This window comes from Lissotriton vulgaris, chromosome 1_2 (assembly GCF_964263255.1).
Source record: "Lissotriton vulgaris chromosome 1_2, aLisVul1.2, whole genome shotgun sequence".
NCBI lineage: Eukaryota > Metazoa > Chordata > Amphibia > Caudata > Salamandridae > Lissotriton > Lissotriton vulgaris.
The window spans coordinates 360913623-360926586 of record NC_141686.1 but is presented as its reverse complement, the minus strand read 5'-3'; the positions used below and the strand labels follow the sequence as shown (position 1 = coordinate 360926586).

The 12964-nt window shown below is 41.0% G+C and overlaps 1 protein-coding gene across 1 annotated transcript; it reads left to right on the top strand.

The window, feature by feature from the left end:
• The first annotated feature begins 10232 nt into the window (after window positions 1-10232).
• Window positions 10233-12415, top strand: LOC147736856 (uncharacterized). Its single transcript, XM_086953533.1, has one exon. The coding sequence runs from the start codon at window positions 10346-10348 to the stop codon at window positions 12014-12016; it is 1671 nt and encodes a 556-aa protein (XP_086809659.1). The 5' UTR covers window positions 10233-10345; the 3' UTR covers window positions 12017-12415.
• Window positions 12416-12964: the final 549 nt, after the last annotated feature.

The following is a 12964-nucleotide window of genomic DNA, read 5'->3' as shown; positions in this document are numbered from 1 at the left end:
GTTGACTGGTCATCCTTCGAACTCTAGTTTGTTCCAGATCTTCCGGTCATTCTAGGGGTGGTGGTTGCTGATGCAGGAGTGTGGTAGCTCTGTCTGATGAAAGAAGCTACAATAAAACTATCTATACCTTCATATTTGACTTCTGGTTGTCACCTACTTGAACATTTTGGCGACGATCTTCAGGTGACCAGTGGATCATTGAAGAGCACGAATCCAGCACATCGTCCATCTTGCAGCTTGTATCCTAATTCTATTCAGCTGGATGGTGACTGTATTGCCTTTCGCATCATCGGACTAATGAGGTATTGTCCATTTTATTTTATTCCCGATTTTGTCAAGTCCAAAAACTGGTTGCGCTCGGATCCCATATATCGATTTACTAAGCAACCACAGTGTCTCCGTTATTTCAAGTCAACACTACATATATTGGTTGCACACTATGCAACCACAGTGACTCTTTTTACTCCACAATAACGCTACATACAACATCATCTGTGTGCATACGCTCAAGATGCAAGGAACGTAACATGCGGCCATTTGGTCTGTACTTTCGTTTATTTACTGCCAACCACGTCTTGCCAACTATGAGTCTCTTTTGCATCCAGGAATTGCCAACCACGAGTGCTGTACGTTATAATTAATTTAGTGGGTTTCCAGTTCTACATTGTTGCCAACCACCAGTACTGTTCAGAATTATCTACTTCAAATGTTGTTTTTTTTCTCCTGCCTTAGCTTAAATCTGCTTAAATCTCCATCAATACTATTCCTTTGCATATTTGCATGTTCTTTCGTCCAGTTGTGTGCTTATTTATTCATGGCTGTCAGTCAAACAATAGCCCCTCCTCCACCTTTCCTTCTTGAAGGTGACACTCCTTCAATTGAATGGGAGGAGTGGATTGGTATCTTTGAAAATTACCTGGAGGCTATTGATGGTCTCAGATTTCAAGCTTTTAAGAAAAAAGCCATACTTTTGAATTCACTTGGAAAAGCTGGTCATCATGTCCTTAAGTTTTTGCCAGAAATTATAGGTGCCGATGTTCAACCTATTGACAATCCGTATAATGAGGCAAAACAAAGACTTTCGAAGTACTTTGGAAAGCAAGTCAACATTGTCATGCAAAGACACAAATGTTATACAGTTCCACAAAAGGATAAAGTATCCGTTGATCAATGGGTAACTCGCTTATGAGAATTGTCTGTTAAGTGTGATTTGGGTCCGATGGCAGATCAATTAATAGTACAATGTAAGAATAAGAGGATGCAAGAGAAACTTTGGGCAGCTAAGAATCCTTCACTAATGGAAGCAATTGCCATTGCTAAAGTCGTTGAGGAATCGGATAAATGCATGCAAGATATGCATGCTCTTAAGTCAAAGAAAGAAGATACAGTGTCGTCAACAAAAATGATACAGACTCTCCTTCAGATATTGATACAAAGTCTACTGATGCTAAACCTAAGTTTTCTACTTCGAACCCTAACCTTAAAGCATCTTTCTCTGACATCAAAACAAATTTGTTGGTTGTTATCGTTGTGGGAGTATGACTCACGCTGCAGACTTTTATGGTTGCTTTGCCTGAGATAAATCTTGTAAGAAATGTGGGAAGAGAGGTCACATCAGCAACGTTTGTAGAAATCCATCTAAGAATATGGTTGCCTTTGTTGATGAAGACTTTGTTGTCCCTGACACTTCTTTTTGTATTGAAGATAATTGTCCTGGGGTTTTTGCAAAGACCTAAAGCTACCTTTGTGTTGAATGATGTTTCAGTGACACTCTTAGCTGATCCAGGTTCAATGTTCACAGTTATTCCTTTTCACATTTTTAAAGATTGTTGGCCTAATTTTTCACTCTCAAATAGTGATATCACACCCAAAGGGTATGGGGGTGAAGTCGTTAATATTAAGGGTGTCATGGAAACTACTTTTGAATTGAAGGGAAGGTCTGCTTTGGGAAAAGTTTACATTTCTGAAGATGGTCCAGCAATTCTAGGTTGGGTACAACAACATCACCTGCACATTATTTTAGATCGAAGATCTATTGACAAAGATTTGGTTGTTGAAGATTTTCCCAATATTGATTCTGTTTTGACAAAATATAATGCTGTTTTTTGCTCTGAACTGGGTAAACATGTGGGGTATGTTCATGAAGTTAAACTTAAGGACAATGCTCAATGGGTCAAACATGCCCTTAGAAGAATTCCCATTGCTATCCGAAAAGAAGTTAGGGAGATGCTTGAGGACATGCAGAAGCAAGACATCATAGAACCGGTGGAGGACTTAGAGTGGCTTTCTCCGGTGGTCATTATCCAAAGGAAGGATGATAAGCTTGGTTTTTTTATGGACCTCAGGTCTCTTAATTAGAACATCATCGTTGATAAATTTCCTCTCCCTAATATCTCCGAGATGGTACTCTTGATGGATAAGGCAACATTTTTCAGCAAACTTGATCTCAGGGCAGCTTATCATCAAGTAGTACTACATCCCTATTCTAGGAAGTTAACAGCATTTTTAACAATTGAAGGTGTCTTTCAATTTAAGATGCTTCCTTTCGGTCTTGCCTCAGCAGCCATCGTTTTCCAACGTATGATGCATTCTTTATTGAAGGGTTTGAAACATGTACATTATTTTCAGGACGGCATTCTCATCACTGGTGATGATGAATTTGAGCATAATTCTACTTTAGCTTAAGTGTTACAAATTCTACTTAATGCTGGTCTTACCTTGAGAAAGGATAAGTGCAAGTTTCTATTGACTGAAATAGATTATCTTGGATATACTATTTCCCAATCCGGAGTCAAACCAAAAGAAGAGTTGTTAAAAGCTATTAGACGTGCACCTATTCCTTCTAACAAGGATCAACTCAAATCATTTTTGGGGTTAGTTGAATACTACTCTGAGTTTGTTTCTAATTTTGCACATAAAACTGAAGCATTAGGCTTATTGCTTAGAAAAGGTGTACAGTTTGCTTGGGAAGCTCAACAAAATGAGGCTTTTGATAACATAAAAAATGAAATTGTTAATGCAGGTATCCTCACTACTTTTGAACCTGGTAGAGACACTTACATTACAGTTGATGCAAATGTTAATGGCATTGGTGCTATCCTTTCTCAAAAGAAAAATGGTATTGAGAAAACAGTTGCATTTGCTTCTCGCACGTTCAGCTGTGCTTAGCGAAACTATGCAGTTATTGAGGGTGAAGCTTTAGCTGCTGCATGGGGTGTGTTGCATTTTCGCACGTATGTGTGGGGCTCACAGTTTTCTTTGAGGACTGATCACAAGCCTCTCATAAGAATGTTATCCCCGGGTGGTGCAAATAATGGTTCTCCTCAGTTGATGAGATTTGCTGCCAAATTACAAGAATTTACATATAAGTTGGAACATATATCTGGTTGGAAGAACATTCAAGCAGATTGCTTATCTCGCTTTCCCATCCAGTCTGAGCACCTTTGTGAGTTTGAGGAAGAACATGTTTATTTGGTAGCAAGCATAGAGGATGTGTGCTCAGATGAATTTAAGTCTATTTCTAGGGAAGAGTGGCATCAAGCGGTGAGTGACGATCCCGATTTTGTTGAATTAATTATTGCTATACGCCTTGGTTGGAAGCGTGAAGGTGATGTGAAGCCTTCTCTGCACAGCTTTGTCAAATTACAAGAGGAGCTTAGTGTTGAAAGGTCTGATGATTTGGTGATGAGAGGTGAAAAATGTGTCCCACCAAAGTCTCTTAAGAAGGATTTTTTTCTTTTGGCTCATGAGGGTCATCTTGGACAAACCATGACCATCAAGCGCCTTAAGGCTAACTTTTGGTATCCTCGGTTTGATGACTATGTTCGTTGGGTAGAGGATTGTTCTTTGTGTAAGGAGAACGAAAAGAGGTTAAAGATTAATTCTCAAACGCCTAGGTTCCATCTCATTTCTTGCGGATTTGCCTTGGGAAAAGGTTTGTTTGGACTTTATTGGTCCGATGGACTTTCTCTCTTCTAAGTATCGATTTGCCAAGGTTTTAGTGGATGTATGTTCATATTAGGTGTTTGTAGAGTTTTTGAGAAATATTACTACTGATAATATTCTTAATCATCTCAGATCCATATTTTTTAAAGATACTTTTCCCCGTGTGTTAGTTGCAGATAATGGCACTCAACTAACTTCGTATGCCATGCGCAACTTCCTCTCAAGTCATGGATTCTGGCACATGTGTACTAACTGTATAATCCACAAGGCAACAGCATAGTGGAAAGCATGAATAGAATGGTGAAAGGTACTCTTCAATTAGCTGTTCAGGGTCGACGTGATATTCAAAGAGCTGTGGATGATATGTTATGGTCATATAATACCACTGTCCATAGTGTAACCAATGTTGTCCCTTTTGGGAAAATTCGAGTTAGAGTGCCAAAAACAAGTTAATTCCTCATTGGCTGCATGAAGAGAACACCTCTTTCCCTGTCGTGGTCATACTGGTAAAACTGGAAGAGTGAAAGTGGGTGATCTTGTCAAGGTCAAATTAGGTAGAAGAGAGCATGGGTTGAATACATTTTCTTATCCATTTAGTGTTAAAGAGGTTCTCAGATGGCATGTTGTTTTAGGAAACGGCCAATGTTGGAATTTTAGGAGGATTGCTCTTTATTCCAAGAAGGATGCTGGTACTTGTATTCAAGGGCCTCCTTTACAACAATCTAGTACTTGCAAAAACCTTCATGAGGGGAAACAAAACAAAACCAGTACGAGAGATTCGTTTTCCAAGGAGATATGATGATTTTGTTAGGTATTGACTTCTTCTGTTTTTTTTTGTTCTTTAGGAAAGAAGATGTTTCATAAATTTATGATAAATTTATCATACGGTTCTTCTATATTTTGCTTATATTGTTTTATTAATATAACATTTTATTCTGTTCCACATATGTTGCGTTTTTCATATTTATTATCAGTATTTATTCTATTGATATAATGCTTTGTTCACTTTTGCACGTTTTGATTGCAATATTTTATGTACTTTGTATTATTATTATTTTTTTGTCTTCTGTAAGAAAAGAAGATATGTTATGATGGTTCTCTCTCTTTACTCATTGACCTGCCGCGCGAGGTTGACTGGTCATCCTTGGAACTCTAGTTTGTTCCAGGTCTTCCGGTCATTCTAGGAGTGGCGGTTGCTGAGGCAGGAGTGTGGGAGCTCTGCATGATGAAAGAAGCTACAATAAAACTATCTATACCTTCATATTTGACTTCTGGTTGTCACCTGCTTGAACAAGTGGTCTTTTAAAGTTATACCCTCCCCTTCCCCTTTCACCTCATCACAAAGAGGAATGGCTCCTGGTGTCCCCCGGGGTTTGGAGCTCATTCCTACCCTTTTTAGGTCTTGCCAACGTTGCAGCGTGAATGCGCTACCATCGCTTTGTGAGGTATGCAGTGTATACTGTAGTGTGTAAGCTTCATTGAAGCTCCACCCACTCTCTGCCCATTGGCTTTTGTCTAAAATGCTGCCTTCCGATTGGTTTGAGGCTTGTTAGTCCCTCCTCATTCATCATTTATCCTTTCACGGCTATTGCCCCCTTAACTCCTAACACTAATTTCTTTTAGGTCTCGCCTAGCGTTGCAGCGCAAATACTCTGCCATCGCTTTGTGAGGCATGCAGTATACACTGTAGTGGGGAAGCTTCATGGAAGCTCCGCCCACTCTCTGCCCATTGGCTTTTGTCTTAAATACTGCCCTCCGATTGGTTTGAGGCTTGTTTGTCCCTCCTCATTCATCATTTGTATCCTTCCACGGCTATTGGCCCCTTTACTGCTAAACTATTTTCTTCTCTGTCTCCCCACCCCACCCGCCCCCTCCCTCAGTCAGTGACTTTACACCCTCCTCCGCACCATCCCCCCACTACCGTTCATGTTTTCTTGCCTGCCGACAATTCCGTTTTCATCTTTATTATTGCCACTTTGAAATATGCAAGATCACGATGCGTGCTGTACAAAAACTTCTCGTGTTTAATGAACTAGATTTTGATGTTACTCTAAATGTATTAAGACTCTAGGCAACATTCGGGGAATGGATAGCAACTGACGCCCCATAGTTCCCAATTGGCATTGTTGTCAGGCCGGAGGAGCGGCAGTGTTTTAACTCATGTTTAATACGAGCACTTTTAATACCTTCCTCTCAAATCAGCGCTATAATCATGTGTACTGAAGTGACGCGCTAACGAAATGCACTTTTTGAATTCTGAAGACACGTTATCGCACATTTACACATTTGCATCATGTTTACTGTATGATTAACATGCCGATCATTTTCACGGTTCGCCCACTGGCTCGTATACGCTTTGGCTTGTCTCGGGCTGGCTCTACCTGCTAATTAATATATTGGCTCACGCACCTCTTAACAAAGAGAGAAGAATGAATACATGACAGTGAGCCCCGTAGATGGTAGAGAAATAGACTGGTGCAGGCAAACAGACAACGTCAGACTCCTTTGCCTCACATCAGAATCATCACTTTCAATAACCTGGAAATCTGCTGGAAACTCCTGCTTGCTCCAACCTCATCCCCCTACCTAGTCTTAGCTTAGCACAAGCAGCAGATTCTGAGCTGTGCCCTGCTGGTGCAGAGGAGCATGGCAGAGTCTGTATAAGTGCAGGGATCCCTAGCCTCTCAGGACGAGCACCTAAACCTTCTGGGTGCCTTCACACTGAGGATAACTGAATACGTTTTGTTCTGTGCTTTAGTCGCCCCTCAGTGAGCACTGTCTGGTAGATGGAGTTCTGTGTGAATAAACACATTCAGAGAGGTGGTTGTGTAAAAACAAACAAAAGCCACAATACCGTACATTTTGAACATTTTGAACGTGTTGTTAAATACCTGCTCATCGAGTACCTCATTGGCTGATCATTCCATGGCACTACCAAAATTACATTTGGACACATTTTCTCAACTGTAAAACACTTCCTACTTTGGGTCATTTAATAACTCGGGGCTTTGGGGTTAGGTAACCTACTTTGGATGCTATGTAAAAGATTAAATACAAAAACTAATGCAATGAAGCTAATCAACCAGCACTGTGAAAACAGACACGGATTCTGGCATTTTGTATAATTAATGTCAATTTTCTCATAGATGCGAGTAAAGTAATCCTAATGATATCTGCACACTTTTAACTGATAGCACCGGGCTAACTTTGACAACTAGGCAATGAATACATTTTCATGTACCCCTGATGCCGCCCTGCCCCCCATGCCCTTTGCCAACTTCATTGCCTGCAAGTGTTTGGGGGATATCCAAGACACGGGAGAGTGAATCAAATAGTCTAGAAAATGAAAGTGAAGCCAGGATTTGGATTCTCATGCTCCGATCGCGTTGGTTAGTCTGTAAGCACTACTTTTATTAATGAGTTTCTCATTAGTAAAGCACCACGGTGTACATGTGTGGCGACACTTCACCCATGAGGTACTTGCCAAGCAATTGTTGACACAATCCATCTTTGCGTCTTTTTCAATATATTTATTACGAAGTGCAGGCCCTTTCTAAGGGATTTTGCACACTACATACATTCACTCTAAAAATAAACCGTTTAGGTAAAAAAAAAAATCCCATTCACAACTTCAATAGCTCTAACTCACAAATGGGAGACCTATTTGCATTGCAAATGCTTGTTAATATTTACATCAGACCTCTGGCAGAGGAAGTGAAGTATTATGGAATATCTCTTTAGTGCTGTATGCTGATGACACTCAGCTAATTATTTCCCTGTCGGCAGAGACAAATGGCTTTTGTGTCACATCTAAAAACTGTGTATCCGCGTTGGCCAAATATATGCATGACAACTGTTTAAAACTTAACTAAAAAAACAGAGCTCTAAGGGGCAACCAGCCTAGCTACCTGGATGAGACTTTACATGCCCTCCAGAACGCTATGCTCCATCCAATCTAAACCTGGCCCACATCCCTCGTCACAGGAGAGCCAGAACGAAAGGTTTCTCCTTCCATGTCTTAGCTCTGACCCGGTGGAATTCTATGCCTCCTAACCTTAGAACGATTCAATAAAACTTACTGTTCCGGAAACAGAGGAGGACCCAGCTCTTCTTCATCTAGGCTGACGATTTTGCCTCTCTGGGGCTGTGTTTATTAGGATCCTTTTAAGTCCCTTGCTGATATTTTGTGACACCTGGACCCTCACCTTCCTCTCAGGGCAGGCAGCCTTCAGGTGTTGTGTTTTCTAAGGCTCGGCTCCCCGCTTGTAAAGGGTCAAAGTGGTAACACCCTTGCAGCAAGTGCCTTTATCAGCCGCAGGATTAAGATACAGTGCACCCAATTCCCAGCCCAGTAAAAGCCTGAAACAGACCCAAAATGGAGCATGTACCTACATGTTCGCCTCCCCTGTTTGTACCTCATAAGTAGCTACCTGTGCACTTCCTCCGTATTTATGTCCCCGGCTAGCTTCTCTAAAGATGCTTTTGATCCTTCTACGCTATCATGGCGTTTGTGTATTACTTCATTACCTGATGTCTGCTGTGTTCATTGTGTCTCTCCCCTGATTTAGCTGTCAATGAACCCTGCTGAGCGAGTACGCAGCCATAAGGGAGCTGAATGTAAGAAATACCCAGAGGTGTAAGTGCTGCACTCACCTTCAAGCAATGGACATCTTGTCTTACTCTGTCAATGCTCCATTCACTGACCGAGAAGCATGCTGGCACCAAACGGAAGACATTTAGTTAGATACCCCGGTAAAGGCAGAAAAAGATAAAAAGCAGACACGTATTGGTAGCAGAGATGTTGCAGGTATAATACTAGTAGTGATGGAATCTCTATAATAAATGGTGCAATCTTCCAACAAATGCTTGGACCATCCCTAGGAATGTGGCAAAAAAAAACTTAACAAACAGAAAAGTAAAGACAGGAGTTAGAACTTCAGCTCCTCCAGTGTAAACTTCGAAGTACTGTGAAGAAGAGTGGTAATGGAGCTACATTTGTTATATACTTCCTGAAGCGTTACGTTTATTATATACTTCCTGGAGCATTAGCTTTATTATATACTTCCTGGAGCGTTAGCTTTATTATATACTTCCTGGAGCGTTAGCTTTATTATATACTTCCTGGAGCGTTACCTTTATTATATACTTCCTGTAGCGTTACCTTTATTATATACTTCCTGGAGCGTTAGCTTTATTATATACTTCCTGGAGCGTTAGCTTTATTATATACTTCCTGAAGCGTTAGCTTTATTATATAGTTCCTGAAGAGTTACATTTATTATAAACTTCATGAAGAGTTTTCTTTGTCATGTAGTCTTGAAAGGGTTACTGTTGTTATAAACTTCCTGAAACTGAAGTGACAGCAGCACATCCTGATCCAGCTCTTTTTACACAATCTCTTCTTGTTTAAATGAAATCTTAGCTATGTGCGTCTTTGTAAAGCTGTACTTCTAGCAAGTGGGCATTCCATGTGTGCTCTTTCTGTACTAAGTTACTGTGAGAACACTGAAAAATTACCTCCTTTTCTGAATTAAGTAAGATGTACATGTTCAATAGAACATTTAGTTAAATATCTGTGTAGGGGAAATATCTCTTGGTAACTTTCATAAATGGTCTTTTATAACTAGTTAAATATTGTGTATTTGCATACTCTTACATTTCCATTTAGTGATTTTAAATCTCTTTACATCCAATAGGAAATCAGCCTTGGATGCTCAAATGATCCTGAATAATGACAGTAATCGTGCAAATCTGAAAAAAGTGGTAAAAAAAATTAGCTCCAATATTCAGGAAAAGATCTGCAGACTGAGGAACCTGAACATAAACTGATAGATCCTCGAAGAGGCAGTCAAGAGCAATTCAGTGGATGTAAGAGTCTGAGCTGTGCACCTCCACGCAACAGGACTAAGAAATAACCTCTAGAAAATTAAGGCAACAACACTGACAAACCACTTCCTGTATAAACAGGCCTCCACCATCAGCTTTGATCATGTGTTCGGTATGAGGTGGATACAGCATTTCTCTGCTTCCTGTAATGATGGCAGACCACCATTCAGCACGCTAGGTGTATTGTAAACTCTTCCTGGCCAAACCACAGAAGCAAGAGAAAAGCCCAAGGGAGTGGAGCCAGACAACTAAGGGCAAAGGAAAGAGAGAGTCTCTGATCTACAACAGACTGTCCCAATTTGCTTCGACCAGAACGAAGACTAATCTTCACTCATAAACATGCAAAACCATTTCTCAATCTAAAGACATAACACCTACAAAGAAGCTTTACTTGCCACAAATATAATATGTGTAGTTTTTGAGTCTTGTATTTCATTGTGAAATCTGAAATCAACCATCCAAAATACCACACACATACAGGGAATGTGATAAAAACACAAGGGCTTTATCAACCATGTTAGCTCCTCAGAAAACCCAGTCATGGGATGCAGATAATTATAAACCTGACCCAGAGACACTAACCAAGAAACAAAAATCATACACAAGCAGCAAGAGCTTTAGTTTGTCATCACCTCGAAAGAGCCATCAACAAACACAAACAGGAGAAGCAACATGCATTTGCAGTGAATGTGTGAAGAACTTTAGTGAGTTAGCACTCCTAGACCATCAGCGAACACACATGGGGGAAAAACCATACCAATGCACTGAATGTGTGAAGAGCTTCAGTCAGTTATCACAACTCCATGTTCATCAGCGAACACACACAGGGGAAAAACCATACCATTGCAATGAATGTGTGAAGAGCTTTAGTCGGTTATCAAATCTTCAAAGACATCAGCGAACACACACAGGAAAAAAACAATACCATTGCAGTGAATGTGTGAAGAGCTTCAGTCGATTATCCCAACTCCAAAGACATCAGCGAACACACACAGGGGAAAAACTGTACCATTGCACTGAATGTGTGAAGAGCTTTAGTCGGTTATCAAATCTTCAAAGACATCAGCGAACACACACAGGAGAAAAACCATACCATTGCACTGAATGTGTGAAGAGCTGCAGTCAATTATCCCAACTCCAAAGACATCAGCGAGCACACACAGGGGAAAAACCGTACCATTGCACTGAATGTGTGAAGAGTTTCAGTCAGTTATCAAACCTCAAAATACATCAGCGAACACACACAGGGGAAAAACCGTACAATTGCACTGAATGTGTGAAGAGCTTCAGTCGGTTATCACTGCTCCAAATACATCTGCGAACACACACTGGGGAAAAACCATACCATTGCAATGAATGTGGAAGTATTTTTAGTGATTCTTCAACTCTCAGGAATCATCAGCGAACACACACAGGTGAAAAACCATACCATTGCAGTGAATGTGTGAAGAGCTTCAGTCGGTTATCAGACCTCAAAATACATCAGCGAACACACACTAGGGAAAAACCATACCATTGCAGTGAATGTGGAAGTGTTTTTAGTATTTCCTCAGCTCTCAGGATTCATCAGCGAACACACACAGGAGAAAAACCCTACCATTGCAATGAATGTGGAAGTATTTTTAGTGTTTTCTCAGCTCTCAGGATTCATCAGCGAACACACACAGGAGAAAAACCATACCATTGCAGTGAATGTGTGAAGAGCTTCAGTCGGTTATCAGACCTCAAAATACATCAGCGAACACACACTGGGGAAAAACCATACCATTGCAGTGAATGTGTGAAGAACTTCAGTCGGTTATCACACCTCAAAATACATCAGCGAACACACACTGGGGAAAAACCATACCATTGCAATGAATGTGGAAGTATTTTTAGTGATTCCTCAGCTCTCAGGATTCATCAGCGAACACACACAGGAGAAAAACCATACCATTGCAGTGAATGTGTGAAGAGCTTCAGTTGGTTATCAGACCTCAAAATACATCAGCGAACACACACTGGGGAAAAACCATACCATTGCAGTGAATGTGGAAGTATTTTTAGTCATTCCTCAGCTCTCAGGATTCATCAGCGAACACATACTGGGGAAAAGCCATACCATTGCAATAAAAGTGTGAAGAGATTCAGGGTGTTATTAAATATTCGAAAACATCAGCAAACACACAAAGGAGAAAAACCATAGCATTACAGTGAATGTGTGAGGCACTTTAGTGGGTCATCAGACAAACAAAAACATATTCGAACATACACTGAGGAAAAACCATACCATTACAATGAATGTGGAAGTAGTTTTAGTGATTCCTCAAATCTGAGAAGTCATCAGCGTATACACACAGGGGAAACACCATTACAGTGCCGTGAATGTATGAAGAGCTTTAGTATGTTATCAATTCTGCAGAGACATCAGTGAACACACACTAGATTGTAGCATTCTGAATCATCTGTAAGGTGCTTTTGTGTTGCTGGAGCTGCCAAATAAACAGTGGTCTCATAGCCCAGCCTTGCCTAGAGGAAGGAGTTCTTCGATATAATATGTACATCAGAAGAAAGGATACATCTTCAGTAGCCAAAGATAGTAGAAACGAATGCTTTCAACCAAGTTCATTTTAACAAAGTTATGAGTCCGGGAAGTTCTTCCTGCTGCCGACCATGTAAATGTAAATGTAAATGTATGTGTCTTGTAAAGCGCACTGCTGCCCTGAGGCGTCCTGGCGCTGTAGACCGCTGGGGAATTCGTCCTGGCTATCCCTGTGAGATGGTCCCTACTGGGTATCTCCAAGGTGAAATCAGGCATCCCTGGCGAATGTGGGGGGCCATTGTAGAGATGAGGCAAGCTAATGCTCAGAGTTGCCAAGTGTGATCCCTGGTTAGAGTAGGCACCGAGGCGAGAATTATCGAGTCCGCTGACCCTGGTCCACGACCCTGCCGCGTCGGGAATTGAACCCTGGTACCGGGCCATTCTCTGCTTCTGGGTCTGCCTCCTCTAACCAGTGAGCCACACCACTCCACGTGTCCCAATGTCATCACCATACCACCACAGAACAGGAATGAGAGCACACTCATCCTTATATATAACACACTACAGGGGTTTGCTTCAGGGTCAAACTCACTTTCCTTACACGTTATCAGC